The 18,910-nt window shown below is 40.6% G+C and overlaps 1 protein-coding gene across 1 annotated transcript in view; it reads right to left on the reverse strand.

The window, feature by feature from the left end:
* lrrk1 (leucine-rich repeat kinase 1) overlaps positions 1–18,910 on the reverse strand; it is a 266,364-nt gene that overhangs the window by 105,574 nt on the left and 141,880 nt on the right. Inside the window, exons 21-23 of the mRNA XM_060941094.1 lie at positions 17,545–17,716; positions 14,560–14,729; positions 13,183–13,322 (exon numbers count right to left, since the gene is read on the reverse strand). Coding sequence (XP_060797077.1) covers positions 13,183–13,322; positions 14,560–14,729; positions 17,545–17,716 — 482 coding nt within the window. The remainder of the gene's footprint in view (positions 1–13,182; positions 13,323–14,559; positions 14,730–17,544; positions 17,717–18,910) is intronic.

Here is an 18,910-nt window from a genome sequence, read left to right on the forward strand (position 1 = left end):
TGTTGATCAGTCCTGCACATTGACTTGGAGGAATTTTAGCCCATTCCTCTGTACAGAACAGCTTCAACTCCAGGATGTTGTTGGGTTTCCTCACATGAACTGCTCGTACAACATTCCGATTGGATTAAGGTCAGGACTTTGACTTGGCCATTCCAAAACATTAACTTTATTCTTCTTTCACCATTCTTTGGTAGAACAACTTGTGTGCTTAGGGTCGTTGTCTTGCTGCATGACCAACCTTCTCTTGAGATTCAGTTCACAGACAGGTGTCCAGGTTTTTCTTTAGAATTCACTAGAATTATTCAGAATTCATTGCTCCATCAATGACGGCAAGCCATCTTGGCCCAGATGCAGAAAAATAGGCCCAAACCATGATACTACAACCTCCATGTTTCACAGATGGGATCAAGTTCTTGTGCTGGAATGCAGTGTTTTCCTTTCTCCAAACACAGTGAAATCAGCAAGTTCTATTTTGGTCTCATCCGTCCACAAAACATTTTTCCCAGTAGCATTCTGGCTTGTCTGTGTGATCTTTAGCAAACTGCAGACGAGCAGCAATGCTCTTTTTGGAGCGTTATGGCTTTCTCCTTGCAGCCCTGCCATGCACACCATTGTTGTTCAGTGTTTTCCTGATGGTGGACTCATGAACATTAACATTAGCCAATGTGATAGAGACCTTTAGGCCCTGTCCACACGGCAACGGATTCAGGTGAATCTGATACAATTGTTTATCGTTTCAGCCTGGCGTCCACACAGCACCGGTGTTTTGGGTGCCCCAAAACGAAATCTTTTGAGAACGGGTTCCAGAGTGGAAAGATCTGGCAACGGTGCCGTTGCGAAGTCGTCTGAATGAGTAGAACGGATTTGTTTACGATGACGTCACAACCACATGTGCTTCACGCTGGGTAGAAGTGTAACGAACTCGATGGAAGTTGTCAACAAATCCTATAACTTGGTTCATGAAACGCGCTTACAAAATATTTTCACTGTGAATATTTATTGTGTAATGGTGCAAAGTGAGAGAGAGAGAGAGAGAGAAAATAGCTCTTAGGGCAGAGTCAATCCTGCCAGCAAAAATAGGGAAAAAAAGGAGCGATCTCGCCTCTTCAGATGTTGGTTTAAGTTCTACAATACATTCCTCAAAAAGGGCGTAGAAGAACAAATTAATCCATCAACGTGTAGCATTCAATTTATTCCGGACCATTAAAGACGCCGCCTTCCGCGTAGAATCATACGTCATCCTCGCCGCCATATTGGATGGGGCAAAGCGGAGAATAAAGATGCCTCATTCATGTGCTGCGTTTAACTGTACCAACAGGTTTGCCGTCCAAACATGATCACATGGGATTACCTTTCACAGGTGAGACTGGAAAAATACTTTTCATTGTATTTGGTCATTATAATGCAATTTTACGAACAGATTTTTCTGACTTTGTGGCTAATATGAAGTCTAATAATAGTTTATGCGCATGCGTCCTTACTTCTTCTATTGTTCTGGTGTCTCCGAAGGGACCGTCTTACAGCGCCCCTAGAGGTGTGGCATGTGTATTGCATCGTTTTCAGCAAGCGTTGCGTTGCCATATGGACCTGATATTTTACTGATCGTTGCCCATGTGGATGCGATATTTTTTTAAATAACATCTTGTTGCCGTTGTCGTGTGGATGTAGCCTTAGTTGCTGAGAATTTACCCTGGGCTACTGTGAGACCACTGGGACTATTACATACCTTGTTAACGGAGTGATCTTTGTTGGTTGATCACTCCTGTGGAGGATAACAATGATCTTGAATTTCCTCTATCTGTCTGTCTGTACCATGAGTTGGCCTAGTGGTTAGCGTGTCCGCCTCTTGACTGGGAGATTGTGAGTCCTATTTATGGTCAGGTCATGCCAAATACCATCATAAAAATGGTACCATCTGGTAAAGTATGCCACAATATGGATGTGATTAGGGAGTCAAACTGCTGTGGTTACCAGAGGACTAGCTCCCCACTGTAACCCTAGCTATGTAACAGGTGAGAGGCTGCGGGCTACTGAAATGGAGATCGGCACCACCCAATGCACTTTAAGGGCCTGGTTAGTACTGGGACGGGAGACTGTCTGGGAAGACCAGGTCCTGACACAGGAGGGATTTTGTCTGTCTGTGGATTGTTGGAGTCCAAACTCTTTAGAGATGGTTTTGTAACCTTTTCCAGCCTGATGAGCATCAACTCCTCTTTTTCTGAGGTCCTCGGGAATCTCTTTAGTTCGTGCCACGATACACTTCCACAAACGTGTTGTGAAGATCAGACTTTGATAGATCCCTGTTGTGTCAATAAAATAAGGCACCCACTCACACCTGATTGTCTTCCCATTGATTGAAAACATCTGACTCTATTTTAACCTTCAATGTAACTGCTAAAACCTAGAGGTTCATTTACATTTTGCCACTCACTGATATGTAATATTGGATCATTTTTCCTCAATAAATAAATGACCTAGTATTTTTGTGTCATTTATTTATTTGGGATCTCTTTATCTACTTTTAGGACTTGTGAATATTCGAAAAGGTTCAGAAATTCCAAGTACCACTGTAGAAACAGATTAGGAAAAGTCTACTCACTAATATTAGTTTTATAAATTAAGTCGCAGGTTTATTTGCGATTCATAAAATGATGCTGTCGGTGTTGCTTTTATAGACAATTAATTTAGACATTAACTGTACTCTGACTTAGACATTTGGACCACACAAAGGCACTAAAGGGTTCATGTTAAACTATTATTTAGAAATGGCTTGGTTTGTGTTTGTGCATATTTGGGAAATTGATAGTCATGTCAGAGCTCTATATCGGTGTCTACTTACTCTATTCTCATTCTCATTATCTGTAGCCACTTTATCCTTCTACAGGGTCGCAGGCAAGCTGGAGCCTATCCCAGCTGACTACGGGCGAAAGGCGGGGTACACCCTGGACGAGTCGCCAGGTCATCACAGGGCTGACACATAGACACAGACAACCATTCACACTCACATTCACACCTACGGTCAATTTAGAGTCACCAGTTAACCTAACCTGCATGTCTTTGGACTGTGGGGGAAACCGGAGCACCCGGAGGAAACCCACGCGGACACGGGGAGAACATGCAAACTCCACACAGAAAGGCCCTCGCCGGCCCCGGGGCTCGAACCCAGGACCTTCTTGCTGTGAGGCGACAGCGCTAACCACTACTACTTACTCTATTGGTTACATAAAATAATTTTGGCTGATATCACTTCCTGCGATTGCTAGCCAAAGTTTTCATGCCGGTCACACTTCAATGGGCAGAGAGTAAAGTTAAACAAAATTAACACGAACGATTCTCTTATTTATAGCAAAAAGTATAAAGCAAATTCTCTTGTTTACACACATGGGCAAGGTAAATAATCTTCTTTCCTCCTAAACATTTGATATCTCCTTTAATGCAGTAAGATTAACCGCACCTTGTTGTGCGAGTAGTCTAATGTGGCAGAAATCTCATTTACAGAAAACTGTTCATATTTGCTCGCGTTTCAAATGCAGAAACAGTAGGATGGCTGTGGAAGGAAAAGCTACATGAGTTGGTTCTTTGAACAGCACAAATAAAGCAGGCGCAGTGAAGCATGCTGGCTGAGAGACTGGCTTTATGTACGTTGACAAAAAGGCAGTGGAGCTGAATAAACCATGACTCATCTTCATCACTGCACTGTGTCTGGCACTCAAATAGATTGCAAAAGTTAATGGCACTGAAGCTTATTATAAATTGCTGTATCACTTTAGTGAGTAAAAAGCTCATTGTAAGTCTTATTCAATCTGAATATGGAACAGCAAGCATCTACTTGGAGCACAAAACCACCTTGTACATAAAGAGAAAGAGATTTTAAGCCCGAAAGCAGTTAGAAGCTGGATAAGTGGTATGATTAGATACCACACTGAGAAAATCTGAATTATAGTGCTTTGCATAAGTATTCACACCCTTGAACTTTTCCATATTTTGCAGCGCTACAATCTGGAACTGAAATGGACTTAATTGGGAATACTTTTCACGGAGATGCATAAAATAGCACTTAGTACTGAGGTGGGGGGTGGATTAAAACAAAACATATCCTTACATTATCCTTATTTTACAAATACGAATTTCTAAGTTTCATAAGCAAGTCCAAAATTATTTCCACTGCAAGCAGTTACCCATCAGATAAATGGAGTCCAACTGAGTGCAATTAAAGTATCATATAATCTCAATATAAAACACCCATTCCTGGAAGGACTTAGAGTTTCTTAGAAAACATACCAAAACAAACAGCATCATGAAAACCAATACGCTATTTAAAAACAAAAAGTCCAGGGCAAGTCCAGGTCTATCAATCAGTTTTAAGAAATAAAAATATTGCAAACATCACAAATCAGTGACCATGTAAGGAGGGCATTAGTCAGACGAGCAACCAGGAAGGTCAAGTGTAACACTTTAGTTTTGTCCATGTTCAGAGACAGGTTGTTGACTCTGCACGGCTATCGGACTGGTGCAGTCTCAACAACCTGTCTCTGAACGTGGACAAAACAAAAGAGATGGTTGTTGACTTTAGAAGAACACGGAATGACCACTCTCCACTGTACATCGACGGCTCACTTGTGGAGAATGTCAAGAGCACCAAATTCCTCGGTGTTCATCTGGTGGAGGACCTCACCTGGTCCCTCAACACCAACTCCACAGTCGAGAAAGCCCAGCAGCGCCTCTACTTCCTACGGAGGCTCAGGAAAACCCATCTCCAATCACCCATCCTCACAATATTCTACAGAGGGACTATTGAGAGCATTCTGAGCAGCTACATCACAGTCTGGTTTGGGAATTGCACTGTCTCGGATCGCAAGACCCTACAGCGGATAGTGAGGACAGCTGAGAAGATCATTGGAGTTTCTCTTCCCTCCATCATGGACATTTACACCACACGTTACATCTGAAAAGCCACTAGCATCGTGGCCAACCCCACACACCTCTCACACAATCTCTTCACCCTCCTGCCGTCTGGAAAAAGGTACCGAAGCATTCGGGCCTTCACAGCCAGGCTCTGTAACAGTTTCTTCCCACATGCTATCAGACTCCTCAACTCTGAGGGACTGGACTGATAACACATGGACTGTTGAACACACCACTCACACTGCAGTATTTGCACAGTGAACAATATTGCACTATTGCTTACAGTGGTTACAACGTCTCTCTTTCTCTCTCTCACACACACGGTTCACATTTATTTATTCCATTTTTATACACTACTTCAATTCCTCATGCCATCAGACTCCTCGACGTGGACTGATTCTCACAGACTGTTGAACTCACACTGCAATCTTTGCACAGTGGACAATAATGCACTATTGCCTTATAATGCTTACAGTGTCTTTTGCACACGCAAAGTTTACATTTATTTATTTCCTTTCATATACTACCTCAATATGCACACTCAACTCTGCACCTTATGTTGCTTGTGTCTGCACTTTGTGTCGTTTATTGTCCATTGTTACCCCTTTTCCACCAAATCAGTTCCAGGGCTGGTTCGGGGCCAGTGTTGGTGCTGGTTCACAGCTCGTTCAACTTGCAAGCCAGCTGAGAACCAGTTTGCTTTTCCATAGCTCGCGGTGCTAAGCGGAGCCACGTCATTATGTTGCTGTATTCGTCATTACGTCGCTGTATACGTCAGTTACGGTGCTACGTTTACATAAACCTTGGCGCAAATATCAAAGCAAAAACAACACGGAAGAAGCAGCAGCAGCAACAACAACAATAATAATAATAATGGATGACTTCGCGTTTGTACAGCTGCTGCTTCTCGTCGCTTAAAAATGGCGATCTTTCGCGGTCTTGTTATTGTTGTTGGTCTTAACAACTCCGCCTCCCCCCGCTGACGTAAGCGGTTCTTTCCTCTGGCCCAGCAGAGAGTTGGTGCTAGCCTGGAACCGGTTTTTCTGGCCCCAGAGCCAGTTCTTTGTCAGTGGAAACAGAAAACCCGGTTCCAAACTAAGCACTGGCCCCGAACCAGCCCTGGAACTGCTTTGGTGGAAAAGGGGCATGTGTCATTTACTCTCTGCAATATTGTACTTGTTGCACTCTTGCACTTTATGTTGTTATATGTAGACTTGTAGTCCTGTGATGTTCAATGTAGCACCATGGTCCTGGAGAAACGTAGTTTCGTTTTAACTGTGTACTGTACCAACTGTATACCGTATGGCTGAAATGACAAATAAAAAGACCTTGACCTTAACATGATGCTGCTACCACCACCATGCTTTGTTGCAGGAATGACATTATCAGGATGATCAGCAGCATTGGAAAAATTCAAGGATGGTGAATACTTATGCAAGCCACTGTACTTATATCAATAAGAAAATGTTATGCTAGATTTTGTAGACTTTCATGTGACTTAAAAATATGATCCCGAGCTACATAATTGAGCTGTTGCACTGGACAGAGCGACACTGCATTTCAAGATCTCATACTCAAAAATGTAATGTTGTAAGTCTCATCTCATCTGATTATCTGTACCTGTTTTATCCTGTTCTACAGGGTCGCAGGCAAGCTGGAGCCTATCCCAGCTGACTACGGGCGAAAGTCGGGGTACACCCTGGACAAGTCGCCAGGTCATCACAGGGTTGACACATAGACACAGACAACCATTCACACTCACATTCACACCTATGGTCAATTTAGTCACCAGTTAACCTAACCTGCATGTCTTTGGACTGTGGGGGAAACCGGAGCACCCGGAGGAAACCCACGCGGACACGGGGAGAACATGCAAACTCTGCACAGAAAGGCCTTTGCCGGCCACGGGGCTCGAACCCGGACCTTCTTGCTGTGAGGCGACAGCGCTAACCACCGTGCCGCCCTAATGTTGTAAGTAAATATCATAATTAAGTTTGTCACAGTGAAGTCAAATGGGATTTGCCCCATCAGCCTCAAAGGCATTAGTGAGGTCAGACACTGATGTTGGGCGAGGAGGCCTGGCATACAATCTGTGTTCCAATTCATCCCAAAGGTGTTCAGTGGGTACGATATCAGGGCTCTGTGCAGGCTACTCAAGTTCTTCCACTTTAACCTTGGCACACTGTGTCTTTATCGAGCTCTCTTTGTGCACAGGGGCATTATTATGTTGGAACAGGTTTTGGCCCCTTAGTTCCAGTGAAGGGAAATGTTAATGCTACAGCGTACAAAAACCATTCTCGACAACTATGTGCTTCAACTTTGTGGAAACTTTTGGGGAAAGAACCACATATTGGTGTGCTGTTCAGGTGTCCACATACACTTAGCCAAATAGTGTATGATCTGCTTTGATTTACACACTGTATTCTTTGACAACATTTTGTAATGTCACTAAAACATCAATTCATGGCCTCTACATGTGTACTCTAGTTTTGTTTTTGTCCCATTAGTGTTGCTATACTTTAGCACTGTATTGTTACCTGAGCTGAAGTCTTTGCCACAGTCCTGACCTGAAAATCTTTTATTCTATGTTTGCATTATTAACGCAAGGAATGAAACTTGTAGGAAAATAAACAACACTGGGGCGGTGTGATGTGGCCTGACACAAAGCAGAGTTACTGTTACTGCCCTAAAGTTTATTTTCCAATAACGGGATGTTTCAACATGACCTCAGTGACTTGGCATGGTTGTTGGTGCCAGACGAGCTGATTTGAGTGTTTTAGAAACTGTTGATCTCCTAGAAATTTCATGCACACAGTATCTAGAGTTTATACAGAATGGTGTGAAAAACAAAACAAAAATTCAGTGAACAGCAGCCCTATATGCAGAAACACCTTACTGATGAGAGATCAGAGAAGAATGGCCAGACTGGATTCCGAAAATACCAAAACATTTCCTTACTGAAAACTTCACCACTTAAGCAACTACAAACGTTTTTAATCTCTGTACGTGAGCATCTGCCATATAAGTCCATGTATAAGCTGTTACTATAGAAATGGTAATGTATTGGAACAAGTGGATTAATACAACCCTTACAGCCAGAACTAATGTCAGAGCTGCTGTTATAGAAAATTAACAAACATTTTTTGATCACAAAATCAGAACTCAGTAGTGCTGTAATAACAACCCCAATTCCAAAAAAGTTGGGACACTCTGAAAAATGTAGATAAAAACAGAATGCTATGATTTACAACATATAAAATGTTCATATCAACATACCAAAAAGAAATCTTATTGTTTTTTGAAACGTGCTCATTTTGAATTTAGTGCCAGCAACATTTATCCATTATCCGTAACCACTTATCCTGTGCAGGGTCGCAGGCAAGCTGGAGCCTATCCCAGCTGACTATGGGCGAAAGGCGGGGTACACCCTGGACAAGTTGCCAGGTCATCGCAGGGCTGATACATAGAGACAAACAACTATTCACACTCACATTCACACCTACGGTCAATTTAGAGTCACCAGTTAACCTAACCTGCATGTCTTTGGACTGTGCGGGAAACTGGAGCACCCGGAGGAAACCCACACAGACACGGGGAGAACATGCAAACTCCGCACAGAAAGGCCCCCGCTGGCCACAGGGCTCGAACCCGGACTTTCTTGCTGTGAGGCGACAGCGTTAACCACTACACCACCGTGCCGCCTAAAATATCATTAAATGTCATTAAAAGATTCAGAAAACCATTGTCTGTGAACACAGTTCATCATTGCATCCACAAATGCAAGTTAAAACCATATATAAACAATATCCAGAAACATCACTGCCTTCTCTGGGCCCGAGCTCTTTTACGATGGACTGAGGCGAAGTGGAAAACGAATCGAAATTAGAAATTCTTTGAGAAATCATGAACACATGGCAGGGGTAGCTTGCACATCTGGGAAGGCACCATTAATGCTGAATGTTATATACCGGTTTTGGAGCAATGTACTACCATCCAGACAACATCTTTTTCAGGGAAGGCCTTGCTTATTTCAGCAAAACAATGCCAAACTGCATTCTGAGTCCAGGTGCTAAACTGGCCTGTCTGCAGTCCAGACCTGCCTCCCACTGAAAACATTTGGCACGTTATGAAGGACTACAGTGGTGCTTGAAAGTTTGTGAACCCTTTAGAATTTTCCATACTTCTGCATAAACATGACCTAAAACATCATCAGATTTTCACACACGTCTTAAAAGTAGATAAAGAGAACCCAGTTAAACAAATGAGACAAAAATATTATACATGGCCATTTATTTATTGAGGAAAATTATCCAATATTTCATGTGTGAGTGGCAAAAGTATGTGAACTTTTGCTTTCAGTATCTGGTGTGACCACCTTGTGCAGCAATAACTGCAACTAAACGTTTCCGGTAACTGTTGATCAGTCCTGCACACCGGCTTGGAGGAATTTTAGCCCATTCCTCCGTACAGAACAGCTTCAACTCTGGGATGTTGGTGGGTTTCCTCACATGAACTGCTCGCTTCAGGTCCTTCCACAACATTTCCATTGGATTAAGGTCAGGACTTTGACTTGGCCATTCCAAAACATTAACTTTATTCTTCTTTAACCATTCTCTGGTAGAACGACTTGTGTGCTTAGGGCCGTTGTCTTGCTGCATAACCCACCTTCTCTTGAGATTCAGTTCATGGACAGATGTCCTGACATTTTCCTTTAGAATTCGCTGGTATAATTCAGAATTATTATTATTATTATTATTATTATTATTATTATTATTATTATTATTATTATTATGTCATTTTATTTGTAGGGGACCATGTACAGTTTTTAACATAAATGTTTCCATCTGATGCACTGTACCAGAGTTAGCCTTTGGCTAATTTACATCTGCAGTCCCCCTGGCAGGGCACAATTACAAATAAACACAGGACAACATTCAAACATACAAACATAATAGACAATATAGACAATACAAAATACAACAAGACACACATATACAAGACACACTCCATACAACAAGACACACTCCACTATACACACAGTCAACACCATTGTGAGTAAATAAAAATACAGAAAGTATATGATGTGTATGAAAGTGTTTTGTCAGTCATCAATGAGTGCAGTGTTGGGTGGTTTTCAACAGATGTTTTAATTGCAATTTAAAACTGCTAATAGAGCCAGAGCTCTTTATGTCGTCGGGTATGTCATTCCACTGTGTGGTGGCATTCACTGCAAATGCTGACTGACCAAAAGTAGAATAGCGAAAGGGTACTATGCAATTGTGTATGGATGCTATTCTGGTGGATCTTACAGAGTTTACAGGGCGACATTGGACAAATTCAAGTAGACAAGTAGGAGCCAGACCGTTTAAAATTCTATACACTATGCAGAGGTTTGAAAAGAAATGAAAATTCTCAAAGCTCAAGAGATTATGTTTGTCTAAAATTTCACAGTGATGGTGCAGAAATGGCTTTTTATCAAACACCTTTAGTGCTTGTTGATATAATGATTCAATTTGTTTGATTGTGGTTTTTCCAGCCTGCCCCCAACAGGTAATACAGTATGAAATATGCAAGAAAATCAATGCATGCATAAATATCTTTGCTGCTTCCACAGAAAGAGAATGTCTAATCTGTCTAAAATTTGCTAGATTGTATTTAATAGTTTTGGTCATGTTTTTTATGTGTTTCTTAAAGTTTAGATTTACATCTAGTGTCACACCAAGATATTTGAATTGAGTTACTATGTCAATCTGTTCACCCCTAATAAATATACCTGTGTTAGGAGTGAGTGTTGGTCTTAGAGAAAAACATACCTTTTGTCTTGCTGACATTTAGACTAAGACAAGATTGGTCAAGCCAATTAACCACACCCTCCATTGCTTTAGTTAATTTCTCAGCTGCCACCTGAGTATTTTTTGCATGCGTGTATAATACTGTATCATCAGCATACATCTGTACATCCATGCCATGACAATTCTGAGGTAGGTCGTTGAGATATAGACTGAACAGTAGTGGGCCTAACACTGAACCTTGAGGCACGCCCATTTTACACTCTAGGTAACTGGAACACACATTTTTTACTTTAACACACTGCATTCTATTGGATAGATATGAGGGCATCCATGCCAGTGTATTAGTTGAGAAGTTAAATTTTGCAAGTTTAGAAATGAGTACATCATGATTAACTGTATCAAATGCTTTCCGTAGATCTAAAAATACAGCACCAACAATCCCGCCTTTGTCCAGCTTAGATTTTACTTGTTCTATGAGGTGCAAGACTGCAGTTTCAGTGGAAGAATTTTTTCTGAAGCCAAACTGCATACTGTGTAAACTTGGGTTGCTTGAGTTAAGAAATGTTGTCAGCAGTTCAATGACAACCTTCTCAGCCACCTTTGATAATACAGGCAGTATGCTTATAGGTCTATAATTACTGGCTTCATACTGATCACCAGATTTATATACAGGAGTCACAATGGCATGTTTCCAATTTGAAGGAAAAAGACTTTGAATAATTGAAAGATTAATTAAATGAGCAATGGGGGGGTTAGACTATCAACATGCTTTTTAATAAGCAGTGTGTCTAGATGAAAGGCATCTCTGCACTTTGAATTTCTAAGGGAGCAAATTATTTTGTGAACTTTCCCTTCATCAACTATATCAAGATCAAAAACCTGTCCTAACCTGTTAATGTGGACAGTATTCTTCAGATCCATCTTTTTAAAATGTTTACCTAGCTCCTGTACTGATTCAAGAAAAAAAAAGAATTAAACATAGAGGCAGTAGTAGTATCATCCTCAACTAGCTTACCCTGAACTTTTAACTGAAGCCCCCCAGAGAAATATTGTTCCTTCCCTATGAGGTGATTAATATTCTTCCAGATTTCTTTGCCATTTCCTTTTGCCTCATTCATTACTTGAATTCATTGTTCCATCAATGATGGCAAGCCATCCTGGTCCAGATGCAACAAAACAGGCCCAAACTATGATACTACCACCACCATGTTTCACAGATGGGATAAGGTTCTTATGCTGGAATGCAGTCTTTTCCTTTCTCCAAACATAATGCTTCACATTTAAACCAAAAATTTCTATTTTGGTCTCATTCAACCACAAAACATTTTTCCAATAGCCTTCTGGCTTGTCCATGTGATCTTTAGCAAACTGCAGATGAGCAGCAATGTTCTTTTTGGAGAGCAGTGGCTTTCTCCTTGCAACTCTGCCATGCACACTATTGTTGTTCAGTGTTCTCCTGATGGTGGACTCATGAACATTAGCCAATGTGAGAGAGGCCTTCAGTTGCTTAGACGTTACCCTGGGCTCCTTTGTGACCTCGCCGACTATTACACGCCTTGCTCTTGGAGTGATCTTTGTTGGTCGACTACTCCTGGGGAGGGTAACAATGGTCTTGAATTTCCTCCATTTGTACACAATCTGTCTGACTGTGGATTGGTGGAGTCCAAACATTTTAGAGATGGTTTTGTAACCTTTTCCAGCCTGATGAGCATCAACAACACTTTTTCTGAGGTCCTCAGAAATCTCCTTTGTTCATGCCATGATACACGTCCACAAACGTGTTGTGAAGATCAGACTTTGATAGATCTCTGTTCTTTAAATCAAACAGGGTGCCCACTCACACCTGATTGTCATCCCATTGATTGAAAACACCTGACTCTAATTTTACCTTCAAATTAACTGCTAATCCTAGAAGATCGCATAGTTTTGCCACTTACAGATATGTAATATTGGATCATTTTCCTCAATAAATAAATGACCAAGTATAATATTTTTGTCTCATTTGTTTAACTGGGTTCTCTTTATCTACTTTTAGGACTTGTGTGAAAATCTGATGATGTTTTAGGTCATATTTATGCAGAAATATAGAAAATTCTAAAGGGTTCACAAACTTTCAAGCACCACTGTAAATATGACAAAGGAGACCCCACACTGTTAAGCAAATGAAATTGTATATCAGGCAAGAATGGGACAACATTTCTCTTTCAAAACTACAGCAGTGACATTTACAGAGGGTTGTTAAATGTCAACGTGATTCAACACGCCCCAACATACCCGTCATACATACACACACTATATATATATATATATATATATATATATATATATATATATATACATACATACATACACATATATACACACACACACCACATTCTGAGTCCAGGTGCTAAACTGGCCTGGGAGTATGGGATCAATAGAGTATAGGATTTTATGATGGAATTAAATGGAATTTATTTAGAGTCATGTTTATGATTGATCTCACCAGGAAACCACTGCTCTATGAGAGCATTAACGTGGTCAGTGATGAAGGCCATCGCTGAAAAGTCTCTCGTCTCTGACTGACAGATAATCTTGATGCCACCACTCTTCTTTTTCTTCCAGTTCAGGTCCGATGACTCCACACTGCAGGAGAAAATGGCAATGAGTACTATGCACAGTAGACTATCAGACTAATATACATCTCAGATGACCAGAGCTCCCCCCCCCAAAAAAAAAAAAATTGTATCATGACGTCACTGTTGCTGTATGTCAAGCCCAATTAAATGCTCTCACTCTTCTAAAACTTCATGTGGATAATCTTTATTCACCATCATAATGTATGGAATAAAACACTTGGGGTGCATGCTATTATTGGAAAATAATCAATGTCCTTGTGAAGTAGCTGTTACTATAGTAACAGCAACATATTCGCATGAGTACATTAATATAAATCTGTGATATCTGACCAATCAGATTTGAGAATTCAAGAGCATTGTGGTAAAATAAAGAAATATTTCTGTAAAAAGGACAAATCAGCCAGCATTCAACATAGATTTGGACTGGAGCTACAACAGTCAATGTTACCAAAAAGTAATGTCTAACTATTTCACTCCTTTATGTACTTGCTTCAAATGACAAATGTTATGCAACAACAATCTTTGTTTTACTATTACCATCATTTCCATAACTTTCAACCACAATTTTGTTTTCAGACTTTGGGAGGCCAAAAGCTCAGGATTTAGAGGCCTACTGTGTACCCTGCCTCTTTTTTACTGCACAGAATCATAGGAAACTGTGCAAAGAAAAAAACTGACTGCCTGAGATGGTAGTTCTCACGAGTTTACAGTGAAGCTTTGCTCATTTCTCATAAATCACATCAGCAATTCTTCTTGACTTCCATGAGAAATGGATGCAGTGCACTGAAGTAGGGCTTTGCTCTAGGGTAGTGTAATACATCAAATGTGTGGAGTAAATAAAATATTAAAACTTAATAATATTACTCAATAATTTTTACAATACATTTTAGGACATTTAATTGTGCTGAGGTTTCTTAACAAGTTGGAGCAGACATAATACAAGACAATATCAATATTAAACAATATCAAACAATATCACTGAATAAATCTGTTAAAAAACCTATATATGATCACAATTCTTTTTTTTTTCCTGTTAACACAAACAAGGGACAAGAAGAATGATAAAAATGAGTTGCTTCTACAACAACTCAACCAGACTGTACATGAGTGCCACGAGTTGTTCTGAAACATTTCAGGGTTTTTAAGGATCTCAGTAAAGGGGAAAAAAGTCACTGAAAAGTTAGTAATATTATCATAATGTCTGAAAGTTTGCATGTTCTTGAAAGCTGTATGTGAAGTCTGACCTCAGGTATCCCCCATCAAAGGTGACCAACAGCCCTTCTTTCCAGTAGATGGTCTGGCTGCGACGCACTCGGAATGTGCTGCAGCGGTTCTTCTGCTGTCTCCCCGCAAAGCTGTAAATCACCGTGTTCCTGCTCCGTAGGCTCCGTATGCCTTTCTTAGTCTCTAAGGCCTGATGAACAACACAGAGAAAATAAAACCAACAATAACTACCTTTTTGCTAACTGTGGCTGCTGTAACAACACAGTAAAGTAAGGAGTAAGTTCATAAGGAATTCACTATCTAAGATTTAGGCAAGTTTCTAAGTATGAAAATTTCTATGTAAGTAGGAATTTTAAAATGTACAGTACATCTTATATATATATATATATACACACACACACACACATCTCCATCCATCCATCCATTATCTGTAGCCGCTTATCCTGTCCTACAGGGTCGCAGGCAAGCTGGAGCCTATCCCAGCTGACTATGGGCAAGAGGCGGGGTACACCCTGGACAAGTCAGCAGGTCATCGTAGGGCTGACACATAGACACAGACAACCGTTCACACTCACATTCACATCTACAGTCAATTTGGAGCCACCAATTAGCCTAACCTGCATGCCTTTGGGGGAAACTGGAGCACCCAGAGGAAACCCATTCGAACAACATGCAAACTCCACACAGAAAGGCCCTCGCCGGCCGCCGGGCTCAAACCCAGGCCCTTCTTGCTGTGAGGTGACAGTGCTAACCACTACACCACCGTGCCGCCCTATCTATCTATCTATCTATCTATCTATCTATCTATCTATGGGCTTTCAGTAATTTCTTTGAACTGTTCTTTTTCTGTGGCAGAATGATTGTACAGCATGCATCTTTAATTAAAAAAACAAAACAACACCACCAGAATTTGGTGCACAAGTTTTAATTTTCTTGAAGGAATATTCAAGCTGTAATCCATGACTTCCTGATTAACTGGGGTACAAATATGTGGTGACACAGAGGCCAAATTCCTTTAGTCATTTATCAACATGGGAAAAATAAGAGAAAAACAAACCAAATGAGGGAGAAGTGTGTTGACCTTCATAAGTCAGGGAATAGTTATAGAAAATAGCTACTCGCCTGAAAATGTCCATTTCTACTGTTAGGGCAATAATTGAAAAAAAAAAAAGTGGACAGCAAATGGAATTGTTACAGACTTGCCTGGAAGAGGACCCAAGTTTATTTGGTCCCCATGTACAGTGAGGAGGATGATAAGAGTGAGTAAGTAAGTAAATAAATAACCCCAAGGTTCACTGTAGGTGAATTACAAGAAAAAGTACAATCTTAGGGTTTCCAAGTCTCCAAAACCACCATCAGACTCTACCTCCATTCCAACAGATTATTTGGAAGGTATGCCAGAAAAAAAGCCTTTTCCGTCAGTTAACCACAAATGTTAGTGCCTGAGGTTTGGGAAACACTACTACAACTTTGACTGGAACTGTGTTCTATGGTCTAATGTAACAAAAATGGAGCTTTTTTGGCAATAAACACTCAAGGTGGGTTTGGCGTAAAAAGAAGGATGGCTATAATGAAAAGAACCCAATCCCAACTGTAAAATATGCTGGAAGTTCTGTGATGTTTTGGGCTGTTTTTTCTCCAGAGGCCCTGGAAACCTTGTTGGGGTACATGGCATCATGGATTCCATGAAATACCGGGACATTTTAAATCAAAATCTGGCTGCCTCTGCCAGGAAACTAAAACTGGGTCGTCACTGGATCTTCCAGCAGTACAGTAATCCAAAACATACATCCAAATCAACACAAAAATGGTTCGCTGACCACAGAATTAAGCTTCTGCCCTGGCCATCTCAGTCCCCTGACCTGAACCCCATTGAAAACCTGTTGGGCGAGCTGAAGAGCAGAGGGCACAAGAGAGGGCCTCGGACCCTGGATGATCTGGAGAGATTGTGGAAAGAGGAATGGTCTCAGACACCCTGCTCTGTATCTCCAACCTTATAAAATGTTATAGGAGAGACTCAGTGCTGTTTTACTGGCAAACAGAGGTTGTACAAAGTATTAAATGCAAGGGTGCCAATAATAATGGCATGCATTTTTGTTGAAAATTATTTCTTGATGATGGATTTGTTTTAACCTGAATAAATTTATTTCAATTAAAGGTTGGCTTTTTCTCATTTTTTCAGTGTGAGATGACGCGACTTCACCTAAAGGTGGATTTTTTTTTCAAACCCTTTTTACTAATCTTTACAAGGGGGTACAATAATCGTGGAGGGCACTGTACAGTATATGGAATTATGTAGTAAACAAAAAAATGTTAAAAAACAAAATACTGTATGTTTCATTCATTCATTCATTATCTGTAGCCGCTTTATCCTGTTCTACAGGGTCGCAGGCAAGCTGGAGCCTATCCCAGCTGACTACGGGCGAAAGGCGGGGTACACCCTGGACAAGTCGCCAGGTCATCACAGGGCTGACACATAGACACAGACAACCATTCACACTCACACTCACACCTACGGTCAATTTAGAGTCACCAGTCAACCTAACCTGCATGTCTTTGGACTGTGGGGGAAACCGGAGCACCCGGAAGAAACCCATGCGGACACGGGGAGAACATGCAAACTCCGCACAGAAAGGCCCTTGCCGGCCACGGGGCTCGAACCCGGACCTTCTTGCTGTGAGGCGACAGCGCTAACCACTACACCACCGTGCCGCCCACAGTAAACAGTAAATAATAAAAAAAAATACAATGTCTTGCCTCAACTAAGTAAAGAGAAACGACAGTCCAACATTACTTAAAGACATGACGTGTTTTTAATTAATAAAAATAAAGACTACTGAATTAGAAGGTGTGTCCAAACTTTTGACTGGTACTGTACCGTAAATGTAAACCAGGTTTCATTCCTATATACATAAAAATGCAAATGTTTCTGTCTTTCTTGAAGCTCAGGTTCCTGTGAAGAAATGCTGTCACCCTGTAATAATCAAATAGAAGGCTCGGTCTACCTGCAGGTCCATTTGATTGAGGCTGATCAGCATGCGGGCGATGAAGCGCTCCCAGAATCCTGCTGGAACGAAGCTCATCTTAAAGTGGCGCTGGATAGTGTTGCTGGTATGTTGGCGGAAACCGTGGATATCCATGGCTGGTTTGGGAGGCAACAGGTGTGGCAGGAGATAACTATGGAAATGGAAATACAGATGAAATGCGAGTGGGAGAAATGAGACACGGGCAACCAGGTGGAGCCTGAGACCATGATGATGCTTGAACTGACAAAATTGCTTTACCTTTTTGTGTATTGAAAAATGTATAATTTTTACAGTGTATGTAACTACATTATTTTGCTTGGGACATTAAAACAGTCACCAAATTATTAAACAACTTGCTTTAAATCACATTAAATTTCATTTCTGTTCACTACTTAACAAAGGATGCTTTATAGACTCATGCTTTAATAATACTACACCTGCAAAAGTGTTTTTTTTTTTTAAATATCATGCATTATGTTCATTTTGAATATTATCAATTTCCAAAAGCAACAAAATGAAGCCATAAAAGTGTAAATGAGAAATTGGGAAGCCATGACCTGTACTGTCATTGATGAACTACTGTGAGTTATTTTGGAACACTTTTATTACACCTTGTAACTTTCAGGGTTAAAATGACCTGCACGTGATATTTGTAATGTAAATGTGATTTTTAAATAGGATTCAGTTGGAGTCCAAATGCTATATTTTCACCTGAACAGAATCCACGGTGAACCAGTGGTTTGATTTTTATTTTAACCAATCAATATGATGAAAATTGGTCATCAGTAGAGCTGCACGTCTATGCATGAAGCGCTTGTGACACACCAGAGTGAATAAAAAATGGCCTCGCATCAAATGGCAATTAACTAATTTATTGTGAGTCGAACTTTGTTTGTATTTATCATTTTAAATTTGACGTCACTGAGGAGGGAACAGTCTTCTTTTGATTTAGACACACAGTATATTTACAATATGAAAGAAAAAGCGTTTTTCTGATGAACCCCAAAATTCCCAAGACTCACCTGTGTGTCCAGGCTTAAATTCAGCACTCTTGTAGCTACACACCTTTCCTATTAGTTTCATGGTTATTGAAAAATTTAGAGTAGATAGTTTACAATTATTCCACAAAATCGAGTCGTACATGAGCTGATAGCCATGCATGATGAGACTGAGTGGAATAACTGTTTTATTCTATTCACAGTCACTGGAATTTGAGAAACAGAGCATTTTTATTTTTAGCAAATTCGATAAATAAAAACTTTTTACAAAACGTCCGAAAAAATAATTTCCCCTTGACAAACCGGCGAAATGACAGTGGCAATTTGTGAAAAATGCTATAATAATT

The sequence above is a fragment of the Neoarius graeffei genome, chromosome 15 (assembly GCF_027579695.1).
Source record: "Neoarius graeffei isolate fNeoGra1 chromosome 15, fNeoGra1.pri, whole genome shotgun sequence".
Taxonomy (NCBI): Eukaryota; Metazoa; Chordata; class Actinopteri; order Siluriformes; family Ariidae; genus Neoarius; species Neoarius graeffei.